This window comes from Littorina saxatilis, linkage group LG13 (assembly GCF_037325665.1).
Source record: "Littorina saxatilis isolate snail1 linkage group LG13, US_GU_Lsax_2.0, whole genome shotgun sequence".
Lineage (NCBI taxonomy): Eukaryota > Metazoa > Mollusca > Gastropoda > Littorinimorpha > Littorinidae > Littorina > Littorina saxatilis.
Window position 1 is genome coordinate 37,467,896 of NC_090257.1, and position 24,717 is coordinate 37,492,612.

Consider the following 24,717-nt stretch of genomic DNA (forward strand, 5'->3'; position numbering starts at 1 on the left):
TCTATTAGTCCTGCCCCCATCTCCCTCCACTCCCACTCCCCTATCTCCCCCTCCCCGTCGCTACATCTCAACGAACTATGAAATTCTGCATCAGTCGCGGCCTGCCGAAGAATCAGCTCTTTCCGATCGTTTTCATTTATTGTCGCACGATCCTTCCATCCCCCTCCCTTTCTGCTCGCTCGCGCGCAGACTTTGCTGTTTCGCGAAAAACCATCAAGCTATCGTCGGTAATTAATTCAATAAGTGAGATTTGCCGACGCGCTAATTATCTGCTCAAACATTTTGGCTGGGGGGATCAATAAATGTTGTGATTGGCTGACAGCGGGTAGCGTCACGAAGAAGCGCGTGAAAGGGGCGTGGCTTTCTCGGTTGCACGTGCTGCTTGGTTCTAGTTCTGTGAAGTGTTGTCAGTGTTGGCTGGCTTTTTGACTGTGCTGCTGTTCCGACGTAACGAGTGTGGCTGCGCTTGAAAAGAATATGTGCTTATTATCACGAGACAATTCGACTCCGGGTTTTCCAGCTTGAATTTCTGTTACAAGAAACTTCAAACAGAAAAAACCCTTTTTTAACATAAGATAATATTTTCTACAGTTTTAGTTTCAGTGAACTATACGAGTTAAACGTATAAGTTTAAAGCGCGTATCAACCCTTCTCGCAGAAAACGTGTATTGTTAACTTACAGATTTAAAGTAAACTGGCAAATACATGTATTATAAACAAACAGAACATTCAAAACCCAATCAAAAGCAAACGAAACGAAACACAACAAAACAACACAAAACATTATTAAACGGCTTTCAACAGGTGTTAACACACTCTTTGGTACACATTAGAATGAGACGACAAGAAACTTGTTGTTGAAAGAAAATCTATCTCCTTCTTACTGCTTCGATCGTTTTCAATGTTCTTGTTTCTCTACTTCTTTCACTTTTGCATTCTTTCGTTTTGTTTGCTGTTCATATTATGTACAGTTCTTGAACACTATCTTTTATTGCATAGCTCGAAAAAAATCGAAATGCCTGGCTGTTACGAGGAGAGAACAAAGACCTGCCAATAATCACTCTCCCTGTTGCATCATTACAAAGTTTAACTTTAAAAAACCCAAAATAAGTCGTTGCGTTAAAACAAGAACATCTTGCTTACAAACAAATTGAAAATGTGATGGTTGATTTTTAGAAATTTTAGTGTTTGTCTGTTCACTTAAAAGTTTTGATGGTTTTAACGATCATTCGGCATTCCAGTATTTTCGAACTGCTTTCCTCTGTTTATGTATTTTAAAAATGTTTTTCCCCATGTCGAATGAACATTTATATTTATTTTAAGGGAGTTTATCACACGTTACGTGGTTTTGTGTGTTTATAAGTATTGTATAGTGTTCCTGTTATGTTGAAATGTAATAATATACTTTGAGTTTTTTTTGCTGAAAGGTAGGCTGTGTTGCTGTAATAATTTTGTTTGTTTTCTTATAGTGCTAAACTTGATATATATTAAGTATTGAAATACTGTATTGTCATTCGTCTGTAATATTGTTAAAAACGGAGATCATATAATTATTTTTGTGGTGCGTGCTTTATACAAGCTTTCATTTTATTTATGCAGCAGGGCAAGTGAGTGAAAGGGCGTTTCAGGTTAAATGAAGTTGTCCAGAAGAAGTAAATCCAAAAACAAAGAGAATGCCAACGTTCCAATATTCGGAATAAAAAAAACAAGAAACGTAGGTTGTTGGAACGTTTGTTATTGACAAAACAATACATTCACACATATTTGGACCCAACGGTCTTTTAAGTGGAAAGACAAACACATATTCACACAAAACTTATCTTGATATTATTATTAAATATCATCATCATCAAAAGCGTGTTTTAATTGTTGTTGTTTTGGCCTTCTTTTGCAGTCAGTTCTCTTTAATATTTGTGTGAATATTTGTTTGTCTATTCACTTAAAAGACCGTTGGGTCGAAATATCTGTGAATGCATTGTTTTGTCAATAAAAAACGTTCCAACAACCTACCTTTCTTGTTTTTGATGCAGAAGAAGCTAAGTAAGGTCAAGGTTTTTAAGAAAAAAATGCAGGAAGTCGGTGCTGTAAAGAACAGTTGATGTGTCTGCTCGAAACAAAACTTGATTAGTTTAACATCGGGGGAAAAAAAAGTAGTCGCGTAAGGCGAAAATACAACATTTAGTCAAGCTCAGTCGAACTCACAGAATGAAACTGAACGCATTGCATTTTTTCCGCAAGACCGTACACTCGTAGCATCGTCTGTCCACCGCTCGTGAAATTAACAATCCAGAAAAGCGCGGTAGCGGTTGCGCTGAGGAGGATAGCACGCTTTTCTATATCTCTATTCTTTTTAACTCTCTGAACGTGTTTTTAATCCACACATATCATATCTATACTGTTCAAAAAAAGAAACGCATAGCTTGTAATATTTGGTTAATTTAGTTATATGGCTACAAGGATATCCACCAAACTGCAGAAAATGTTTATCTGGTCGTCGACCTTTCGTCCATTGCCACAAGTGAGCTCTGCACGTGACGCATGCGTTATCAGTGGCTACAATGTCAAAATTGCTCATTTGGCATGACCACTCGTCATGCTTCAGTGTAATCTCGTGAAACTCGGGGAATATTGAGCTCTCACCATGTCTTCCAAAACCCATAAAAGCGGATTGTTCGCCACAAAGAAATCAGACGACAATTCAGCGACGAAAGATGGCCCGATTGAGCAGAGAAGACCGCCAAATTGCATTGGGTCGTTTACAAGCAGGCCAAAGTCAAAGTGCAATCGCCAGGCACTTCCACGTGTCCCAGAGCACCATCAGTAGACTGTGGGTCAGGTTTCAAGCCACTGGCTCCGTTGCTGACTTGCCACGAGCGGGAAGACCAAGGGCGACAACCGCTGCTCACGACCGCTTCATACGGCTCCGCCACCTCCGGAATCGTTTCCTGTCGGCCTCATCTTCTGTCCAGGCTCTCCCCGGGCCACACCGATTATCGGACCAGACCGTGCGGAACCGCCTGCATGAAGCTGGTTTGAGAGCTCGCAGACCTTACAGAGGAGCTGTCCTCACCCGCCGCCATCGCCAGAACCGAGTGCAGTGGGGCAACCAGCACCTTCGCTGGACCGTCCGGAATCACTGGAGACACGTGTGGTTCAGCGACGAGTCCTACTTCCTGCTCCAGCGACATGATGGTCGGAGGAGGGTCTACCGGAGAGTAAACGAACGTTACGCGCCCAACTGTGTGGATGAGGCACCCGTTCATGGTGGTGGAGGCGTCATGGTGTGGGGGGCGATCAATACCGCTGGAAGGAGCACCCTGGTGCACGTCCAAGGGCGCATAACTGCCCAGCGATACGTGGAGGAAATTCTGCGCCCACACGCCCTTCCTCTTCTGGCTGACCAGGATGCCATATTCCAGCAGGACAACGCTCGCCCGCACACAGCACGACTCACCACCCAGTTCCTCACCGACCACCATGTCCAGGTGCTTCCCTGGCCATCCATGTCGCCAGACATGAACCCGATAGAACACCTCTGGGATGAATTGGACAGACGTGTGTGCAGGCGAGAAGAAGCGCCGGCAAATCACCGCGATCTATTGCAGGCACTTCAGGAGGAGTGGGACACCATCCCACAGCAAGATATCCGGCATCTGATCCAGTCCATGCCCAGAAGGTGCCGGGCAGTTGTTGCTGCTCAAGGCAGTCACACCCCCTACTGACTTGACAGCCTCGGCACCCAATCGTATTGATTGACTGATTGATTTGAAGATGCAAATGAACTGTGTCCATACCAAATTTCAAACAAATAATCTAAATATTGGATTTTCTGTTAATTTTTTCGAAAAATAAAACAAATTTGGCAAGTAGCAACTATGCGTTTCTTTTTTTGAACAGTATATATGTTTTTGGAATCAGGAATGGACAAGGAATAAGATGAAATTGTTTTTAAATCGATTTCGGAAGAATACGATAAACGTAATTTTGAATCGTTTAATAAAAAAATTTATTTTAATTACAATTTTCAGATATTTAATGACCAAAGTCATTAATTAATTATTAAGCCTCCAAGCTGAAATGCAATACCAAAGTCCGGCCTTCGTCGAAGATTGCTTGGTCAAAATTTCAATCAATTTTATTGAAAAATGAGGGTGTGACAGTGCCGCCTCAACTTTTACAAAAAGCCGGATATGACGTCATCAAAGACATTTATCGAAAAAATGATAAAAATGTCTGGGGATATCATACACAGGAACTCTCATGAAAAATTTCATAAAAATCGGTCTAGTAGTTTACTCTGAATCGCTCTACACACACACACACACAGACACACACACACATACACCACGACCCTCGTCTCGATTGCCCCCTCTATGTTAAAACATTTTGTCAAAACTTGACTAAATGTAAAAACCAAGCAAGGTATGTTACAGGAACGTTTAATTGTGACAAAAAACGTTACGGTCACTATGTATAATTATTGTTGCTTCATCAGCAACAAACAGCATGTGTCCTACCATCGACCATACAATCTGTTTACCTTTTACGCTGCAATTGTTTCTTTTTCTATATCATACACAGCAGGTCCAGGGCCGGACCCAGGGGGGGGGGGGGGGGGGGGGTTCCAGGGGTTCCGGAACCCCACCCCTGGAAAAAGCATGTACCTTGCTTTGAGTGGTTTTTTTTTTAAACTAGTTTTAGCCCCAAAACAATGCTGCTCTTAACCCTCAAAACAAGGCCCAGAATGCACCAGATTGCACAGATTTTAACCGTTTTTCAAAATTTTCCGGGGAAGCATGCCCCCGGACCCCTCTAGTTCGCGCGCCTGCTCTGTCTCTGTCTTTCTCCGTCCGTCTCCCCTCTCAGTTTTAGCCCCCCCCCCCCTCCTTTCTCTACTGAGTAGAATGGAATTAGTGACATTAACAAATGGTGTTTCTATGGCTGTCTCACTGCCTCTGTACACTGTTTAGTCAAAGCGGGAAATTGACGAGTCATTTGGAAGCGCCATTCTCTGCTCATTTCATCCTGTTTGGTGAGCAGACCTGATTCGGAGAGGACGTTTTGTGCCTGAACGGTTGCTGATCTTATTGCGTTGGGCGATGGTTGGATAAAATATTTCAGATGATCGGCGTGAACGTGTTTAAAAAAAAAAAATATATTGTTTAGCCTTTATTGGCAAACATTTATGAAAACTAGCGTTTGACCCGTGAGTGAATGCTACTGACACAGTCGGTTTTTTAGTAGCGTTATAATGGCGATGTTTTCCGTTTTACGTGCTGGGTGCACAAACATATCTCTATAGTGGTGTGCCCATCTCCATCGTTTTTTTTAAAGGCGCACTTAACTTCACATTATCTGGGAAGAAATGTGATAGTTTGTGCAGATTAATGTCGTTTCTAAAAACATAATTCATGACAGGTCATATTTTGCTTTTATTCAATTTAAATGATATGTATTTACAAACGAACGCACACTCAATCAATCAATCAATATGAGGCTTATATCGCGCGTATTCCGTGGGTACAGTTCTAAGCGCAGGGATTTAAATATTTTTTTTAATGCAATTTATATCGCGCACATATTCAAGGCACACACAAAACAACAACAACAAACAGCGTAACATATGACTTGTCTTTGTTTTACAATGGCACTTGAAAGTATGTATGCAGCGAGGATTTTCATGACAGAAATCAAAGTGTGTGTTTATGAGTGTAAGTGAAAGACATGTCGAGTTGTATAAGTGCCATTTACAGTGCTTGAGTAAAAAGATTGATGTCTGCTTCAGGAATATTAATGACACTATTGGGTCTACTTCAGGGCGAACATGTACTCCTAATGCTTTTGTCTGTGTTTTAAATTGATTTGAGAGAGTTTTTCTTTTTCTACACCAAGACAGTATCCATTTGCTATTGCTTTCTACCTTTGCTCAATAAATGTATGTTTTGATATGTGATATGAGAATATCAGCCAGTTTTAACTTTCGTAATACTGTAATTAAAGCTTATTCTCCGGCCTTACGCATACAACACCCTATGTTATATACGTTTGTTGTGATTTGTAAGGACTTAAGGCAAGTTTTGAATAAATACAGATTTTTTCCCTATTCTTTTACAAGTTAAAAGGCTGAAACTGCTTATGTGCATTGCTCTTTTGCAGTTGCACCAGGTTACACTGTTTAAATATTATTGTGCTTCCAAAGGTGTGCTTTTTCTTCTGGTATAAAAGTCGACAAACTATGTTTTATGATACGCATACTTACAGAATAAAGGTATACATGTGTATGCCTTTATACCCGCAACATGAAGACAAATTCAAAGTGAACTTTGGGTACCAGAAAACAATTCTTATTCTTTATATTTGACTTCAACTGAAGACAACTGCCGCTGGCCCGAGAACTGTTAGAAACATCCGATGAAAACACTACCCCACCCAGGCTTCGTCGTCGCACTGCTCCGTTGCTCTGTTCATTTTGGCCAGAAGCTGCCGCAGAAGGGGAAGGGAGACAATCGTGAGAAATTCTGGAGTGGTATTTGCCCTTCAAATTACTCCCACTTGCCTTGGAGTGTTGGTCATTCATTTTGTACTGCAGGGGAGAGCATGTTTCAACAATGCCGTATGCCCTCCCTTTAGTGGACAAAACGCGCTTAGCTCCCGTCTCGTTTTCCTGTGTTGAAGGAAGGAAGAGATCGATTCTCGGTTAAACAGTCCTGTACTTCTTCTTCTTCGTTCATGGGCTGAATTTACAACGTCCACTCATGTTTTGCACGAGTGGGTTCTTACGTATATGATCGTTTTTACCCCGCCATTCAGGCAGTCATACGCTACTTTCGGGGCCGGGGAAGCACGGTACTGGGTATTTTCGTGCATAGTATATAAAGCTATGTTACAGGACAATTGTATCCTCTGAGCGTCTTCTCTTAACAAAATAAACAAGTCGCGTAAGGCGAAATTAGGCCCAAAAAAATTAGGTCTGTTTACGGTAACATAGGCCAAAAAAATAGGGTCGGTAGGTCGGGATTTTTTTTTCTCCCCAAAAACCATATTTTTACGTTATTTTGCAAAAAAATCCACATTTTTTTTCCCCCAAATGCCAAAAAAAAGTCTAGGGTCGCGCGAAAAAAATAGGGTCGGTCGGGTTACCGTAAACAGACTATTTTTTTTTTGGCCTTACTACATTTAGTCAAGCTGTCGAACTCACGGAATGAAACTGAACGCAATGTATTCAGTTTTTCACCAAGACAGTACAGCTTCGTCAATCCCCGCGTGAAGGAAATCGCTCACCTTCCGCGTGCAAAACGTAGTGATATTGACACGCCAGATTAGCGCGGTAGCGTATTGTGCTAAGCAGGAAAGCGTGCTTTTCTGTATTCTTGTTAACTTTCTGAGCTTGTTTTGAATACAACCTATCATATATATATGGTTTTGGAATCAGGAAATGATAAAGAATAAGATGAAATCATTTTTGGATCGTTTTCTTACATTTTAATCGTAAGACTAATCTATTTTCGTTAATTGTGATCACATCTTAAGAGTAAACATGACATATGTATATATTTTTAGATTCAAAATGTGATGAAGAATACGATGCAATCAATTTTAAATGTGTTTGTGAAAAATCGATTTTAATGACAACTTTTATGAGCAAACTCATCAATTACATTTTAAGTCTCCAAGCAATACCAAAGTCCGGGCTTCGTCGAAGATTACTTGACCAAAATTTAAACCAATTTGGTTGAAAAATGAGAGCGTGACAGTGCCGCCTCAACTTTCACGAAAAGCCGGATATGACGTCATCAAACATTTATTAAAAAAACTGAGAGAAAAAAACCGTCTCGAGATACCATACTCAGGATCTCTCATTTCAAGTTTCATGAAGATCAGTCCAGTAGTTTTCTTTGAATTGCTCTACACACACACACACAGACACACACACATACACCACGACCCTCGTCATGATTCCCCCCTCTACGTAAAAACATTTAGTCAAAACTTGACTAAATGTAAAAAAAACAGAGGAGATTTGATTAAAGAAGGAAGACGTACGCGTTAAAATCCGTTGAGAGACATTCGTACAGAACTCACTGACCTATACTGCAGCGTTACGCCGAAAAAGGAATATACAATAGACTTAAACCCCAAAGGGTCTTATAGGAAATCATGCAAACGTTACAATTCGCCACAACAGCAACGAATATTAAGAACGCCCCTACTGATAGGGAATTGTCTGTCATTTTAAAACTCTGAAGTCTTCAAGAGAAAGAACAAGTCGCGTAAGGCGAAATTACTACATTTAGTCAAGCTGTGGAACTCACAGAATGAAACTGAACGTAGTCCGCCGCTAGTGCAAAAGGCAGTGAAAGTGACGAGCCTGTTTGGCGCGGCAGCGGTTGCGCTGTGCTTCATAGCACGCTTTACTGTACCTCTCTTCGTTTTAACTTTCTGAGCGTGTTTTTAATCCAAACATATCATATCTATATGTTTTTGGAATCAGGAACCGACAAGGAATAAGATGAAATTTCGGAAATTTAATTTTAATCATAATTTTTATATTTTTAATTTTCAGAGCTTGTTTTTGGAATCAGAAAATGATGAAGAATAAGATGAACGTAAATTTGGATCGTTTTATATATATATATATTTTTTTTACAATTTTTAGATTTTTAATGACCAAAGTCATTAATTAATTTAAGCCACCAAACTGAAATGCAATACCGAAGTCTGGCATTCGTCGAAGATTGCTTGGCCAAAATTTCAATCAATTTGATTGAAAAATGAGGGTGTGACAGTGCCGCCTCAACTTTTACAAAAAGCCGGATATGATGTCATCAAAGACATTTATCGAAAAAAAAAAGAAAAAAATATCCGGGGATATCATTCCCAGGAACTCTCATGTCAAATTTCATAAAGATCGGTCCAGTAGTTTGGTCTGAATCGCTCTACACACACACACACACGCACAGACAGACAGACGCACACACATACACCACGACCCTCGTCTCGATTCCCCCTCTACGTTAAAACATTTAGTCAAAACTTGACTACATGTAAAAAGAAGAAAAAAAAGTTTGACTCGAAATGCATTCAGCCATACGTTACAGAGATTATATATACTTTAAACAGACAATGTGTACAAGCAAACAACCACGAAAACAAGACTGAAACTCACTGAGACACAAGTTTATCAAGATCATCTTTTTATTGCGGATTTATACACGAACAACACTGCAGACACTCCTAACTATACTTTAATCCACAACGTCACCACCCTCTTCTTGCAAAAGTAAAGCCTGCATTCACAATAGACAAACTCTGAGAATAACTCTGTCGGGTTTGTATGGGTTGTGAAAGAGTGACTACCCTTGTTTTACTTGGACAAACAATACACGAGCCAATCACAAGCGAGGGAAGGGTGTTTCGGAAACACGTGGACAAGGAGCACGTGTGAATTTATTTGTCCCGGTAAAACCAAGGGTATTCACTCTTTCACAGGCCATACAAACCCGACAGGGCTTTTGGGCTAATTCCCAAGCCGGGCTCTGCTAGTACCCCGAGCGATGCCGAGCCCTGACTACAGGAAGGTTTTAGCATCAAAGAGAACATCGTCTGTGGAGTAGCGACAGGCTAGGGTTATTTCCAAACAGCATCGAGTCGTCAATTGGTTTAAACAAGGTTTTATTCAATTGAACATGGTACAATAATGAAACGAGAACGCTTACATTACGTGTCCTACGCAGTTGGAAAATAATACAATTGTGATGTCGGACATAACATTAGGCCAAAAAGAAAAATATGTCTGTTTCCGGTAACCCGACCGACCCTATTTTTAAGCGCCGACCCTAAAGTTTTTATTCGCTTTTCGCACACACAAAAAAATAAAAATAAAAAATAAAAATTAAGTGAAGTATACTTTATTTAGTTTCAATATATCTAGGTCAAAAACATGTGCTAAATAATTGTAAGTAAACTAAGGAAGCGTTTAAAAAAAAACCAAAAAAACACGTAAAAAGACGTTTAAAAAACGTAAGAAAAAGGTTTTTAAAACAAATTACAAAAAAATTAAAATTAAAATAAAAATAACAAAACCGACCGACCGACCCTATTTTTTTCGACGATGTTACCGGAAACAGACATATTTTTCTTTTTGGCCTAACTAATATAGCTTACTATATAACTATCTGTATCAAAATTGTCGACATCGTCTATTAAAATCCATTGGGATGCGGAGCGTCGTAGAACTGGCAGTGGATGTGGTCCCCCTCGTTCTGCCCCCAGCCCCCCATGGAGGTGCACTTCTGGAGGAACTCGGCGGACCTGGCACCGTTGTGAAGATCCACGGCCAGGCCGGAGTAGTGACGTGACGAGCACGTGTGACACGCTCCAGCTAGCTCGTTGATCTGTGCAGTAAGCGTCATTGTAGAAATGTCAAGTAACATGTTCAGTTTAGCTCTAGAATTGTTTGAAAGCCCAAAGATATAATGGCGTTATTGTGGAAATGTCAATGAAAATGAACAGGAAAATGAATAGGAAAATGAAACCAAAGGCAAAAAGAAACAAGTCGCGTAAGGCGAAATTACTACATATAGTCAATCTGTCGAACTCACTGCATTGTTTCACCAAGACCGTATAGCATCGTCAGGCCCCCGCACGTGGAAAAGGTGGTGAAATTGGCAAGCCAGTACAGCGCTGTAGCGTTTGAGTTTAGCAGGATAACACGCTTTTCTGTATCTCTATTCTTTTTAACTTTCTGAGCTTGTTTTTAATCCTAACAAAAGATATATGTTTTTGGAATCAAGAACCGACAAGGAATACGATGGTATTGTTTTTTTTTTAATCGGTTTATGAAATTTAATTTTAATTATAATTTTCTTATTTTCAAATTTCAGAGCTTGTTAGAGAGGCACAGACAAAGAGAGGCAAACAAAGAAAAGAGAAGGAATAACATTGATAACAGTACTGGATGTTCCTGTAGCTAGCATAGGGACCAAACGAAAATTAATGAAAAAGTGAGCGAATAAGAATAAGAATACGGCGACCAAGCGACAACAAAAAAGCCAGAAAAACAAGAAACAAGTCGCGTAAGGCGAAAATACAACATTTAGTCAAGCTGTCAAACTAACAGAATGAAACTGAACGCAATGCAATTTTTCAGCAACACCGTATACTCGTAGCATCGTCAGTCCACCGCTCATGGCAAAGGCAGTGAAATTGACAAGAAGAGCGGGGTAGCAGTTGCGCTAAGAAGGATAGCACGCTTTTCTGTACCTCTCTTTGTTTTAACTTTCTGAGCGTGTTTTTAATCCAAACATATCATATCTATATGTTTTTTGAATCAGGAACCGACAAGGAATAAGATGAAAGTGTTTTTAAATTGATTTGGACAATTTAATTTTGATAATAATTTTTATATATTTAATTTTCAAAGCTTGTTTTTAATCCGAATATAACATATTTATATGTTTTTGGAATCAGCAAATGATGGAGAATAAGATAAACGTAAATTTGGATCGTTTTGAAAATTTTTATTTTTTTTTACAATTTTCAGATTTTTAATGACCAAAGTCATTAATTAATTTTTAAGCCACCAAGCTGAAATGCAATACCGAACCCCGGGCTTCGTCGAAAATTACTTGACCAAAATTTCAACCAATTTGGTTGAAAAATGAGGGCGTGACAGTGCCGCCTCAACTTTCACGAAAAGCCGGATATGACGTCATCAAAGACATTTATCAAAAAAATGAAAAAAACGTTCGGGGATTTCATACCCAGGAACTCTCATGTCAAATTTCATAAAGATCGGTCCAGTAGTTTAGTCTGAATCGCTCTACACACACACACACACACACAGACAGACAGACGCACATACACCACGACCCTCGTTTCGATTCCCCCTCGATGTTAAAATATTTAGTCAAAACTTGACTAAATATAACAAGTCGCGTAAGGCGAAAATACAATATTTAGTCAAGTAGCTGTCGAACTCACAGAATGAAACTGAACGCAATGCCATTTTACTCGTAGCATCGTCAGGCCACCGCTCATGGCAAAGGCAGTGAAATTGACAAGAAGAGCGGGGTAGTAGTTGCGCTAAGAAGGATAGCACGCTTTTCTGTACCTCTCTTTGTTTTAACTTTCTGAGCGTGTTTTTAATCCAAACATATCATATCTATATGTTTTTGGAATCAGGAACCGACAAGGAATAAGATGAAAGTGTTTTTAAATTGATTTGGACAATTTAATTTTGATAATAATTTGTATATATTTAATTTTCAGAGCTTGTTTTTAATCCGAATATAACATATTTATATGTTTTTGGAATCAGCAAATGATGGAGAATAAGATAAACGTAAATTTGGATCGTTTTATAAATTTTTTTTTTTTTTTACAATTTTCAGATTTTTAATGACCAAAGTCATTAATTAATTTTTAAGCCACCAAGCTGAAATGCAATACCGAACCCCGGGCTTCGTCGAAGAGTACTTGACCAAAATTTCAACCAATTTGGTTGAAAAATGAGGGCGTGACAGTGCCGCCTCAACTTTCACGAAAAGCCGGATATGACGTCATCAAAGACATTTATGAAAAAAATGAAAAAAACGTTCGGGGATTTCATACCCAGGAACTCTCATGTCAAATTTCATAAAGATCGGTCCAGTAGTTTAGTCTGAATCGCTCTACACACACACACACACACACACGCACGCACACACGCACGCACGCACATACACCACGACCCTCGTTTCGATTCCCCCTCGATGTTAAAATATTTAGTCAAAACTTGACTAAATATAAAAAGCCAGAAAAACAAGAAAAAAACAAAGACGACATCGGCGGAAAGAAAAGAAGTGAAATAAAGAAAGAACCAGTCGCGTAAGGCGAAAATACAACATTTAGTCAAGTAGCTGTCAAAATCACAGAATGAAACTGAACGCAACGCAACGCAGCAAGACCGTATACTCGTAGCATCGTCAGTCCACCGCTCATGGCAAAGGCAGTGAAATTGACAAGAAGAGCGGGGTAGTAGTTGCGCTGAGAAGGATAGCACGCTATTCTGTACCTCTCTTCGTTTTAACTTTCTGAGCGTGTTTTTAATCCAAACATATCATATCTATATGTTTTTGGAATCAGGAACCGACAAGGAATAAGATGAAATTGTTTTTAAATCGATTTCGGAAATTTAATTTTGATCATAATTTTTATATTTTTAATTTTCACAGCTTGTTTTTGATCCAAATATAACATCTATGTTTTTGAAATCAGGAAATGATGTAAAATAAGATGAACGTAAATTTGGATCGTTTTATATAAAAACAAAATTTATTACAATTTTCAGATTTTTAATGACCAAAGTCATCAATTAATTTTAAGCCACCAAGCTGAAATGCAATACCGAAGTCCGGCTTTCGTCGAAGATTGCTTTACAAAAATGTCAATCAATTTGATTGAAAAATGAGGGTGTGACAGTGCCGCCTCAACTTTGACAAAAAGCCGGATATGACGTCATCAAAAGTATTTATCCAAAAAAAAAAGAAAAATACGTCCGGGGATATCATTCTCAGGAACTCTCATGTCAAATTTCATAAACTTTACTTTATTTGGTGTTTAACGTCGTTTTCAACCACGAAGGTTATATCGCGACGGAAATTTCATAAAGATCGGTCCAGTAGTTTGGTCTGAATCGCTCTACACACACACACACGCACAGACAGACAGACAGACAGACAGACAGACAGACAGACACACACACACACACACACACACACACACACACACACACACACACACACACACACACACACACGCACGCACGCACGCACACACATACGCACATACTCCACGACCCTCGTTTCGATTCCCCCTCGATGTTAAAATATTTAGTCAAAACTTGACTAAATATAAAAAGGAGGGAAAAAAAAGAGAGAAATAAAGAAGGAAAAAAAAGAAACATAAGCAGAAGGACAATGGTGACTGCGCTTGAGAGCGATAAATAAAAAGACCGTGTGAACGAAGAATACAAAACAAATAAAGTCGCGACGTTCAAACCCTATAGGCTATAGATCTTCTTCAAGCACACGCCCAAAACAGGTCAATGTAAATAGGTCTTCTTTTTGTTCTACTGTTTGTCTTTTTGTTTTTCCTGTTTTGTGCCTTTACTTGTTTGTATTCTTCGTTCACATGTGAGTACAGTGTTTTTCTGTCTTTTGATTTACAGAAACACAAAACACCACAAGACGACATCGACGCAGAAAAAGAGACGTCGAAGGAGAAAGGATTAAGATCAGGGCCGGACTACCGGGGGGGTTATGGGGGTTGCGCAACCCCCCCCCTAGCCTAAACATGTACCTTACTTATGTAATCTTTTTTTTATTATTGCTTATTTTATGCCGTTTCATGCAAGGAGCGACCATTTTCCTATCTCAGAATATGACCTACCCGTCAGCTTCAGGGGTCTTCGCCCCCTGACCCCCACAACGAGGGGGGGGGGTGGGTTCTAGGGTTTTCGGTCCCCCCCCAGCCAAAAAATAAAAATATTGAATGAGGTATGCATTTCTTTATTTTACATTGAGTTTCAATTTTTGGGGTATTTATCAGTGACAAAATCTGCTGCCTAGCCTGAAACTGGTAATGATCATCCTCAGAATGCACCAGATTGCACCATTTTGCATCCTTTTTTTCAAAATTTTCCGGGGGGGCATGCCCCCGGACCCCCCTAGCAAGCTAGGCGCTTTGCGCCGTCGGCTGGGCGCTTCGCGCCTTCACACCCATATCTTCACAATATACTTTTGAAAAAAACCAGTCATAAAATGAACTGATCCGCCCCTGCCGCCAGGGGGGACATCCCCCTGGGCCACCACTCGCAACCCCCCCCCCTCCTCTTCGCCTAGTCCGGCCCTGAAGATGTAAAAGAGGGATATGGATATACCTACGATGATTTTGCCGTGGTTCTTCAGGTCAAAAGGCAAAAATCAAAACAAAAAAAACAAGACGACATCGACGCAGAAAAAAAAGACGTGGAAGAAGAAGAAGATAAGGCAAAAAAAAAAAAAAATTGTCTGTTTAGGGTAACATGACCAAAAAAAGTAGGGTCGGTAGGTAGGTAGGTTTTTTTTGTTGTTTTTTTTGTTGTTTTTTTGTTGTTGTAAATGCTATGTTGGCTGAACATTCACTTCTTATATTTGATGAATACATGTTTCAAAACTAACGTATAAATAAAACAGAGAGAAAGGGAGAGAAAGAAACGCCAAATGTCTCTTTTTAGCATTTTTACCTCTTTTTTTTCTTTTTTTTTTTTGAAATCAAAAAAAAGTTTTTGGGTCGGCGCCAAATCGATAGGGTCGGTCGGGTTACCCTAAACAGACAATTTTTTTTTTTTGGCCTAAAGAAAGGATTAAGATGTAAAGGAGGGATATACTGACGATGATGTTGCCGTGGAAGAAGAAGAAGGTAAAGAAAGGATTAAGATGTAAAGGAGGGATATACTGACGATGATGTTGCCGTGGTTCTTGAGGTCCACTAGGTATTTGAGCAGCCCGGTACTGAGACACACACTGCCTCCAGGAGCGTGGCATCCGTTACACGAGTAACTGTCAAACAAATTAAATTGATGAACAACTGCAGCCGTGAGAGTGCCGCCTCAACTTTTGCAAACGGACAAATATGGCGTCATCAAATAGCCCTATCAAAATAGGCGAAAAACAAAGGAGCAGGGTTTAGCCTGGGAAAAAAGGCAATGGGACATTTGTCCCACTCATCCAAATTCCGATGGGACATAGCCGAAGGCAAGAAGCGCCAAAGAGGCATGTACGCGTTTTAACCAAAGATGCAAAAGGGTGCACTATTGTGCAATCTGAGAATTAGCCGCTATATCGTGTTATCTCCGATGTAAAGTGTACATTTGGTGGCGCAGTGGTACGTAACCTCCTTTGACGCACTGGAGGGAATTGTGATGGGACATTTTCAGATTTAATGCGCCAATGGCGCAGGGCGCACTAGTAAATGAAACCATGAGAGATGTGTGTATATGGAGTTACTATAGTTAGGCGCTCCAGAAGTATTATGCAGGAAGTAAACACGATGGCGGACAAAATCAAGAGACTCATTTCAAGTTCCCTCCGTATGCTGCGTGATCGTGGCCAAACATGCTCACCTTGATCTGGAAGCTTTGTGTCCGTTACACATGTCCCTGAGGTTGTTGTAGGGGAAGGCGTTGTCCTGGACACCAGACGGGTGGGCCTTGAAGGCATCAACGTTGGCAGAGTTAAACAGCTGACAGGCAAGTGCCTTTTGCTCCGCAGTGCAAGAGCCTCCTCCGCCTGGTGGGGAAAAACTGTTCATTGAAAAAAAAGGTACACCCCCTCCCCACCCTTAAAATATCCACCCGCATTCAATACCCCCTCCTCCCCCTCCCCGACCTAAAAAAGCAGCAACATAAACACCATAACCTTACACACGCACATGCACTCTCTCTCTTTTTCTCTCTCTTTCTATCACCCCCCCCCCCTCTTCACCTCACCCTCTCCACTGACCGCTACAGGAGTCTCTGGAGAAGCAGCAGACCTTGCATGCTGCCAGAACACAGACTGCCGAGTTGCAAACCGCCCTCACAACACCCACTGTCTACACACACACACACACACACACACACACACACACACACACACACACACACAAACACATACATACTGACACACACTGACACACACACACACACACACACACACAAACACACACACACACACACACAGACACACACACAGACACACACACACACATCGTCACACACACAGACAGACAATCAATCAATCAATCAATATGAGGCTTATTTTGCGCGTATTCCGTGGGTACAGTTCTAAGCGCAGGGATTTATTTTTTAATTTTTTTAAATTTTTATTTTATGCAATTTATATCGCGCACATATTCAAGGCGCAGGGATTTATTTATGCCGTGTGAGATGGAATTTTTTTTACACAATACATCACGCATTCACATCGGCCAGCAGATCGCAGCCATTTCGGCGCATATCCTACTTTTCACGGCCTATTATTCCAAGTCACACGGGTATTTTGGTGGACATTTTTATCTATGCCAATACAATTTTGCCAGGAAAGACCCTTTTGTCAATCGTGGGATCTTTAACGTGCACACCCCAATGTAGTGTACACGAAGGGACCTCGGTTTTTCGTCTCATCCGAAAGACTAGCACTTGAACCCACCACCTAGGTTAGGAAAGGGGGGAGAAAATTGCTAACGCCCTGACCCAGGGTCGAACTCGCAACCTCTCGCTTCCGAGCGCAAGTGCGTTACCACTCGGCCACCCTCGTCTCGATTCCCCCTCTACGTTAAAACTACCACGACCCTCGTCTCGATTCCCCCTCTACATTAAAACATTTAGTCAAAACTTGACTAAATGTAACTAGGCAGAACACAGAGTAAGTCCCTTTTGCTTTGGCCTGCCGTTTTTACATTTAGTCAAGTTTTGACTAAATGTGTTAACATAGAGGGGGAATCGAGACGAGGGTCGCGGTGTATGTGTGTGTGTGCGTTTGTGCGTGTGTGTGTGTGTGTGTGTGTGTGTGTGTTTGTGTGTGTGTGTGTATAGAGCGATTCAGACTAAACTACTAGACCGATCTTTCTGAAATTTGACATGAGAGTTCCTGGGAATGATATCGCCGGATATTTTTTTCTTTTTTGCGATAAATGTCTTTGATGACGTCATATCCGGCTTTTTGTAAAAGTTGAGGCGGCACTGTCACACCCTCATTTTTCAATCAAATTGATTGAAATTTTGGCCAAGCAATCTTCGACGAAGGCCGGACTTCGGCATTGCATTTCAGCTTGGTGGCTTAAAAATTAATTAATGACTTTGGTCATTAAAAATCTGAAAATTGTAACAAAATTTTTTTTTTATAAAACGATCCAAATTTACGTTCATCTTATTCTTCATCATTTTCTGATTCCAAAAACATATAAATATGTTATATTTGGATTAAAAACAAGCTCTGAAAATTAAAAAAATTAAAAATTATGATCAAAATTAAATTTTCGATCCTTGTCGGTTCCTGATTCCAAAAACATATAGAAATGATATGTTTGGATTAAAAACACGATCAGAAAGTTTAAACGAAGAGAGGTACAGAAAAGCGTGCTATCCTTCTCAGCGCAACTACTATCCCGCTCTTCTTGTCACTTTCACTGCCTTTGCCACAAGCGGTGGACTGACGATGCTACGAGTATACGGAGTTTCAGTACTGGCCGGGTGTCCAAGATGACGGTCTTGCTGAAAAATTGCATTGCGTTCAGTTTTATTTTGTGAGTTCGACAGCTTGACTAAATGTTGTATTTTCGCCTTACGCGAATTGTTATTGTCTATGGTGTTTGTGATATACCGTATGCTTCGTATGGTATTTTTATCTGTTGTCTTATTATTTGTTTTGTCTTTTAATGTGCACCACACTGAAATTTCTCTGTATGAGATAATAAAGCATTCGTATTCGTATTCGTATTCGTATAAAGTGTAAGAACACAGCTGTGGAGGGGGAGATTGAGGGAAAGAGGGGGTGAGGAAAAGAGGGGGAAGGGAGGGGAGAGATCGAGAGAGACAAACACTAAGACGGTTGGGTAGTTATTGTTGTTTAACGTCCCTTTAACCGTTATGACGATACCGGACTGGGACAGAGGCAGACAGACAGGTAGAGCTAGACAGACAGACAGATAGAGCTAGACAGACAGACAGACAGACAGACAGATAGAGCTAGACAGAAAGACAGACATATAGAGCTAGACAGACAGACAGACAGATAGAGCTAGACAGACAGACAGATAGAGCTAAACAGACAGACAGATAGAGCTAGACAGACAGACAGACAGACAGACAGATAGAGCTAGACAGACAGACAGACAGACAGATAGAGCTAGACAGACAGACAGACAGACAGATAGAGCTAGACAGACAGACAGACAGATAGAGCTAGACAGACAGACAGACAGATAGAGCTAGACAGACAGACAGACAGATAGAGCTAGACAGACAGACAGACAGACAGAGCTAGACAGACAGACAGACAGACAGACAGATAGAGCTAGACAGACAGACAGACAGATAGAGCTAGACAGACAGATAGAGCTAGACAGACAAACAGATAGAGCTAGACAGACAGACAGATAGAGCTAGACAGACAGACAGACAGATAGAGCTAGACAGACAGACAGACAGACAGAGCTAGACAGACAGACAGACAGACAGATAGAGCTAGACAGACAGACAGACAGACAGATAGAGCTAGACAGACAGAGCTAGACAGACAGACAGACAGACAGATAGAGCTAGACAGACAGACATACAGACAGATAGATAGAGCTAGACAGACAGACAGACAGACAGACAGATAGAGCTAGACACACAGATAGAGCTAGACAGACAGACAGATAGAGCTAGACAGACAGACAGACAGATAGAGCCAGACAGACAGACATATAGAGCTAGACAGACAGACAGATAGAGCTAGACAGACAGACAGATAGAGCTAGGCACACAGATAGAGCTAGACAGACAGACAGATAGAGCTAGACAGACAGAGCTAGACAGACAGACAGACAGACAGATAGACAGACAGACAGACAGATAGAGCTAGACAGACATACAGACAGAGCTAGACAGACAGACAGACAGACAGAGCTAGACAGACAGACAGACAGACAGATAGAGCTAGACAGACAGACAGACAGACAGACAGACAGACAGACAGACAGATAGAGCTAGACAGACAGACAGACAGATAGAACTAGACACATAGAAACATAAAGAGAGAGAGACCCAGTTTCTGTTCTGCGTAAAGGTTTCAGTTTTCAAAACACATACATAATTGCATTTGTGCCGAGCAAGGTCCTCGGCTGAGTTCACCAACTTCCCTGGCAAAAACTCAAGTTGGTGTGTCATCCTCCCAGCTAGCAAGCTTTCGTCGGCCGACTGACGATTTCAGTCGGGTGACGTCGTCATATGTCGTGTGTCGTCGTCCGTTGTCGCGCCGATACCGTTTGACTGTGTGTAAAACTCGGCAAATGTACGTAATAAACCCCGACATCGGCCCGACGCAATGTTGCTGTCGATAAAATTATGCAGAGTTACGGGAGATAACAAATTGATGATCAGCGAACGACGAAGAAGAAGAAGAAGAAATTGATGATCATTATTTTAACATTTGTTACGTCCCCTGTTCAAGCGTCGGTCCAGCAACGGCGTGACATTATGAGACTGACCATGCAAATGCGAAACTAAATTATTTATATTTGTTGACTTTTTCACATAGGAGTAGGATAATTAATTGTAAGTTTTATTTGCATATTTGCAATCAAATACAGCATGAGCTCAAATCATGAGTTTTACATTTTAAAAATACGCCATCATTTACTTGAAATATTCAAATAGCTTTCCTTACGGTAAACAAGATTGAGTGTGAAAATGGCTGCTGCTTTCCCGCGTGAGCGAATTTTATTTGTTTTCTTAGTTCAAGTTAATATCGAAAGAAGAGACATTCTTGGGAATGTTGGACAGCACATTGATGATATGTTATCCGAGACGAATGTCACCTCGGGATCTCAATCTGAGTGCTGGTCCCAGTGCCACGTCCCAGCCAGCAAGACATTAGCGGCCGATAATCGGCCGAACACCCTTCAAAAAGTCGGGGCGGTGACGTCAAAAGAGACGACCCGGGTGTTGGCCCGACTAACTTTTGCAAAGAGGCAACGATGCGGCCGATAGGCGGCCGAACACCTGCACTATGGCGGCACGCATCCGGTCCGATGTTAATCGGCCCGATGACTTGTTTGACCTGCGGTCCGACACCTTATGCTGACATCGGGAAGATATCGATTTCAGCGGGAAGACATCGGGAAGATATCGGCATAAGGTGTCGGGCCGCAGGTCCAACAAGCCATCGGGCCGATTAACATCGGACCGGATGCGTGCCACCATAGTACAGGTGTTCGGCCGCCTGTCGGCCGCCTCGTTGCCTCTTTGCAAAAGTTAGTCGGGCCAACACCCGCGTCGTCTCTTTTGACGTCACCGGCCCGACTTTTTGAAGGGTGTTCGGCCGACTATCGGCCGCTAATGTCTTGCTGGCTGGGTGCAGCTACAGATACAGCAGTATGTACCACCACCACCCCCCCCCCCCAAGTGTAACAGTGCAAAATTCACTTACAGCTACAGCTACAGCAGTATAACCCCCCCTCCCCCCAGTGTTACAGTGGAAAACAAACCTACAGATACAGCAGTGTGTACAACCCCCCCCCCCCCCAGTGTAACAGTGCAAAACAAATCACCAGCTAGAGATACAGCAGTATGTAGAACCCCCCGCCCCTACCGCCCTCACTGTAACAGTACAAAACACACCTACAGCTACAGATACAGCCGTATACACCCCCCCCCCCCTCAGTATTACAGTATAAAACACACCTACAGCAACAGATTCAGCAGTATATACAACCCCCCAAGTGTAACAGTGCAAAAATTACTTACAGCTACAGCTACAGCAGTATGTACACCTCCCCTCCCCCTTAGTAACAGTGCAAAACACACCTACAGCTACAGCAGTATGTACAACCCCCAACCCCCCCCCCACCACTGTAACAGTACAAAACTCATTTACAGCTACAGATTCAGAATTATGTACATCCCCCTCCCCCCGCTGCCACCACTGTAACAGTACCAAACATACCTACAGCTTCAGATACAGCAGTATGTACAACACTCAACCGCCTTCCCCCGTGTAGAGTGCAAAACACACCTAGACCTACAGATACAGCAGTATGTACAACCCCCCCCCCCCACCCCCCCACCCCCTGTGTGCAAAACACACCTACAGCTACATATACAGCAGTATGTTCAACCCCCCCCCTCCCCGCCTACTGTAACAGTACATAACACACCTACAGCTACATCAGTATGTACAAACCGCCCCCCCCCCCCCCAAGTGTAACAGTACAAAACACGCCTACAGCTACAGATAGATCAGTATGTACACCCCCCCCCCCCCAAGTGTTACAATGCAATACCTACAGCTACAGATACATCAGTATGTACACCCCACCCCCCAAGTGTAACAGTGCAAACCACACTTACAGCTACAGATTCAGCAGTATGTACTCCACCCCCACCCCCCCCCCCCACCCCCCCCGTGTAACAGTGCAAAAATCACTAACAGCTACAGCAGTATACCCCCCCTCCCCGTACAGCTACAGCAGTATAAACAAGAAGGGCAAAGCCCATACGACTCACATGCTTGACCTTGACCTTTACATGACCTTGGCCTTCAGGGTCAAGGTCAAATAACTAAACCTAGCAATGACATCATACACTAAGAACTGCTTTACACATTTTTCCTACCAAAATACATGTGACCTTGACCCAAGGTCAAGGTCATCCAAGGTCATGCAACACAAAGCTGTTAATTCAAGACATAGGAAGTACAATGGTGCTTATTAGCGAGCTTTAGATTGACCAACGAAACTTAGTTCGTAGCGATCCCTTTCGTTTCCGGTTATGCAATCGGGAAATCCCTGCGAACTTTTCTTCGCGCCTGCGGTTCTGAGGCGGTAGCACCTTTAGAAGCAGACGAAATGTTTGTCGTGCTCATCCAAACCAATGGCTAAAACATTGGATAGTGTTCGTGTGTTGCACCACACTTTGAATTGTTGGGTGTGACGAAAACTCGTGGTGACGATTTTAAACCATGTTGGGTCACGCATGGTCCAATCTTACATGGTCCAATCTTACATGGTCCAACCTTACATGGTCCAACCTTACATGGTCCAATCTTACATGGTCCAATATTACATGGTCCAATAATATATATGGACCATGTAAGATTGGACCATGTAAGGTTGGACCATGTAAGGTTGGACCATGTAAGATTGGACCATGTAAGATTGGACCATGTAAGATTGGACCATGCAAGGTTGGACCATGTAAGATTGGACCATGTAAGGTTGGACCATGTAAGATTGGACCATGTAAGGTTGGACCATGTAAGGTTGGACCATGTAAGGTTGGACCATGCAAGATTGGACCATGTAAGATTGGACCATGTATGGTTGGACCATGTAAGGTTGGACCATGTAAGATTGGACCATGTAAGATTGGACCATGCAAGGTTGGACCATGTAAGATTGGACCATGTAAGATTGGACCATGTAAGGTTGGACCATGTATGGTTGGACCATGTAATATTGGACCATGTAAGATTGGACCATGTAAGATTGGACCATGTAAGATTGGACCATGTAAGGTTGGACCATGTATGGTTGGACCATGTAAGATTGGACCATGTAAGGTTGGACCATGTAAGGTTGGACCATGCAAGATTGGACCATGCAAGATTGGACCATGCAAGATTGGACCATGTAAGATTGGACCATGTAAGGTTGGACCATGTAAGGTTGGACCATGTAAGATTGGACCATGTAAGGTTGGACCATGTAAGGTTGGACCATGTAAGATTAAACCATGCAAGATTGGACCATGCAAGATTGGACCATGTAAGGTTGGACCATGTAAGATTGGACCATGTAAGATTGGACCATGTAGGTTTGGACCATGTAAGGTTGGACCATGTAAGATTGGACCATGTAAGATTGGTGTGCATCAGTGCAAAACACACCACCAGCTACAGATAGATCAGTATGTACCCCCCCCCCCCCAAGTGTTACAATGCAATACACACACCTACAGCTACAGATACATCAGTATACATACACCCCACCCCCCAAGTGTAACAGTGCAAACCACACTTAAAGCTACAGATTCAGCAGTATCATGAGTATGTACTCCACCCCCCCCCCCACTGTACAGGACAAAACACCTACATCTACATCTACAGATACAGCAGTATGTACTCCCCCCCCCCCCACTGTATAACAGCAAAACTAACATTAAAGGAAAAAAAACCAAAATCACTTACTCGCTGGATCCGTCGGTTGTCCTCGAGTTGACGTTAACAGCTTGAACACACCTGTAGGTTTCCATCCGTCCTTGGCTACACAATTTTAACTTGTCAACTATCACCGCCACCACGTGGCACTGGGACCAGCACTCAGATTGAGATCCCGAGGCGACATTCGTCTCGGATAACATATCATCAATGTGCTGTCCAACATTCGCAAGAATGTCTCTTCTTTCGATATTAACTTGAACTAAGAAAACAAATAAACTTCGCTCACGCGGGAAAGTAGCAGCTAGCCGGCCATGTTCACACTCAATCTTGTTTGTACCGTAAGGAAAGCTATTAGAGTATTTCAAGTATATATGATGGCGTATTTTTAAAATGTAAAACTCATGGTTTGAGCTCATGCTGTATTTGATTGCAAATATACAAACAAAACTTACAATTAATTATCCTACTCCTATATGAAAAAGTCAACAAATATGAATAATTTAGTTTCGCATTTGCAGAGTCATGTCACGCCGTTCCCGACGCTTGAACAGGGGACGTAACAAATGCTAAAATAATGATAATAAATTCAAGTTGTTATCTCCCGTAACTCTGCATATTTTTATCGACAGCAACATTGCATCGGGCCGATGTCGGGGTTTATTACGTACATTTGCCGAGTTTTACACACAGTCAAAACGATATCGGCGCGACAACGGACGTCGACACACGACATTTGACGACGTCACCCGACTGAAATCGTCAGTCGGCCGACGAAAGCTTGCTAGCTGGGAGT

General features: G+C 41.8%; 1 protein-coding gene across 1 annotated transcript in view; it reads right to left on the reverse strand.

Moving 5' to 3' along the window:
* Nucleotides 1–9,177: 9,177 nt before the first annotated feature.
* Nucleotides 9,178–24,717, reverse strand: part of LOC138945650 (uncharacterized) — a 28,414-nt gene continuing 12,874 nt past the window's right edge. The window contains exons 3-5 of the mRNA XM_070317133.1: nt 16,145–16,310; nt 15,482–15,581; nt 9,178–10,394 (exon numbers count right to left, since the gene is read on the reverse strand). Of these exons, the coding sequence (XP_070173234.1) occupies nt 10,203–10,394; nt 15,482–15,581; nt 16,145–16,310 (458 nt within the window). The 3' untranslated portion in view covers nt 9,178–10,202. The remainder of the gene's footprint in view (nt 10,395–15,481; nt 15,582–16,144; nt 16,311–24,717) is intronic.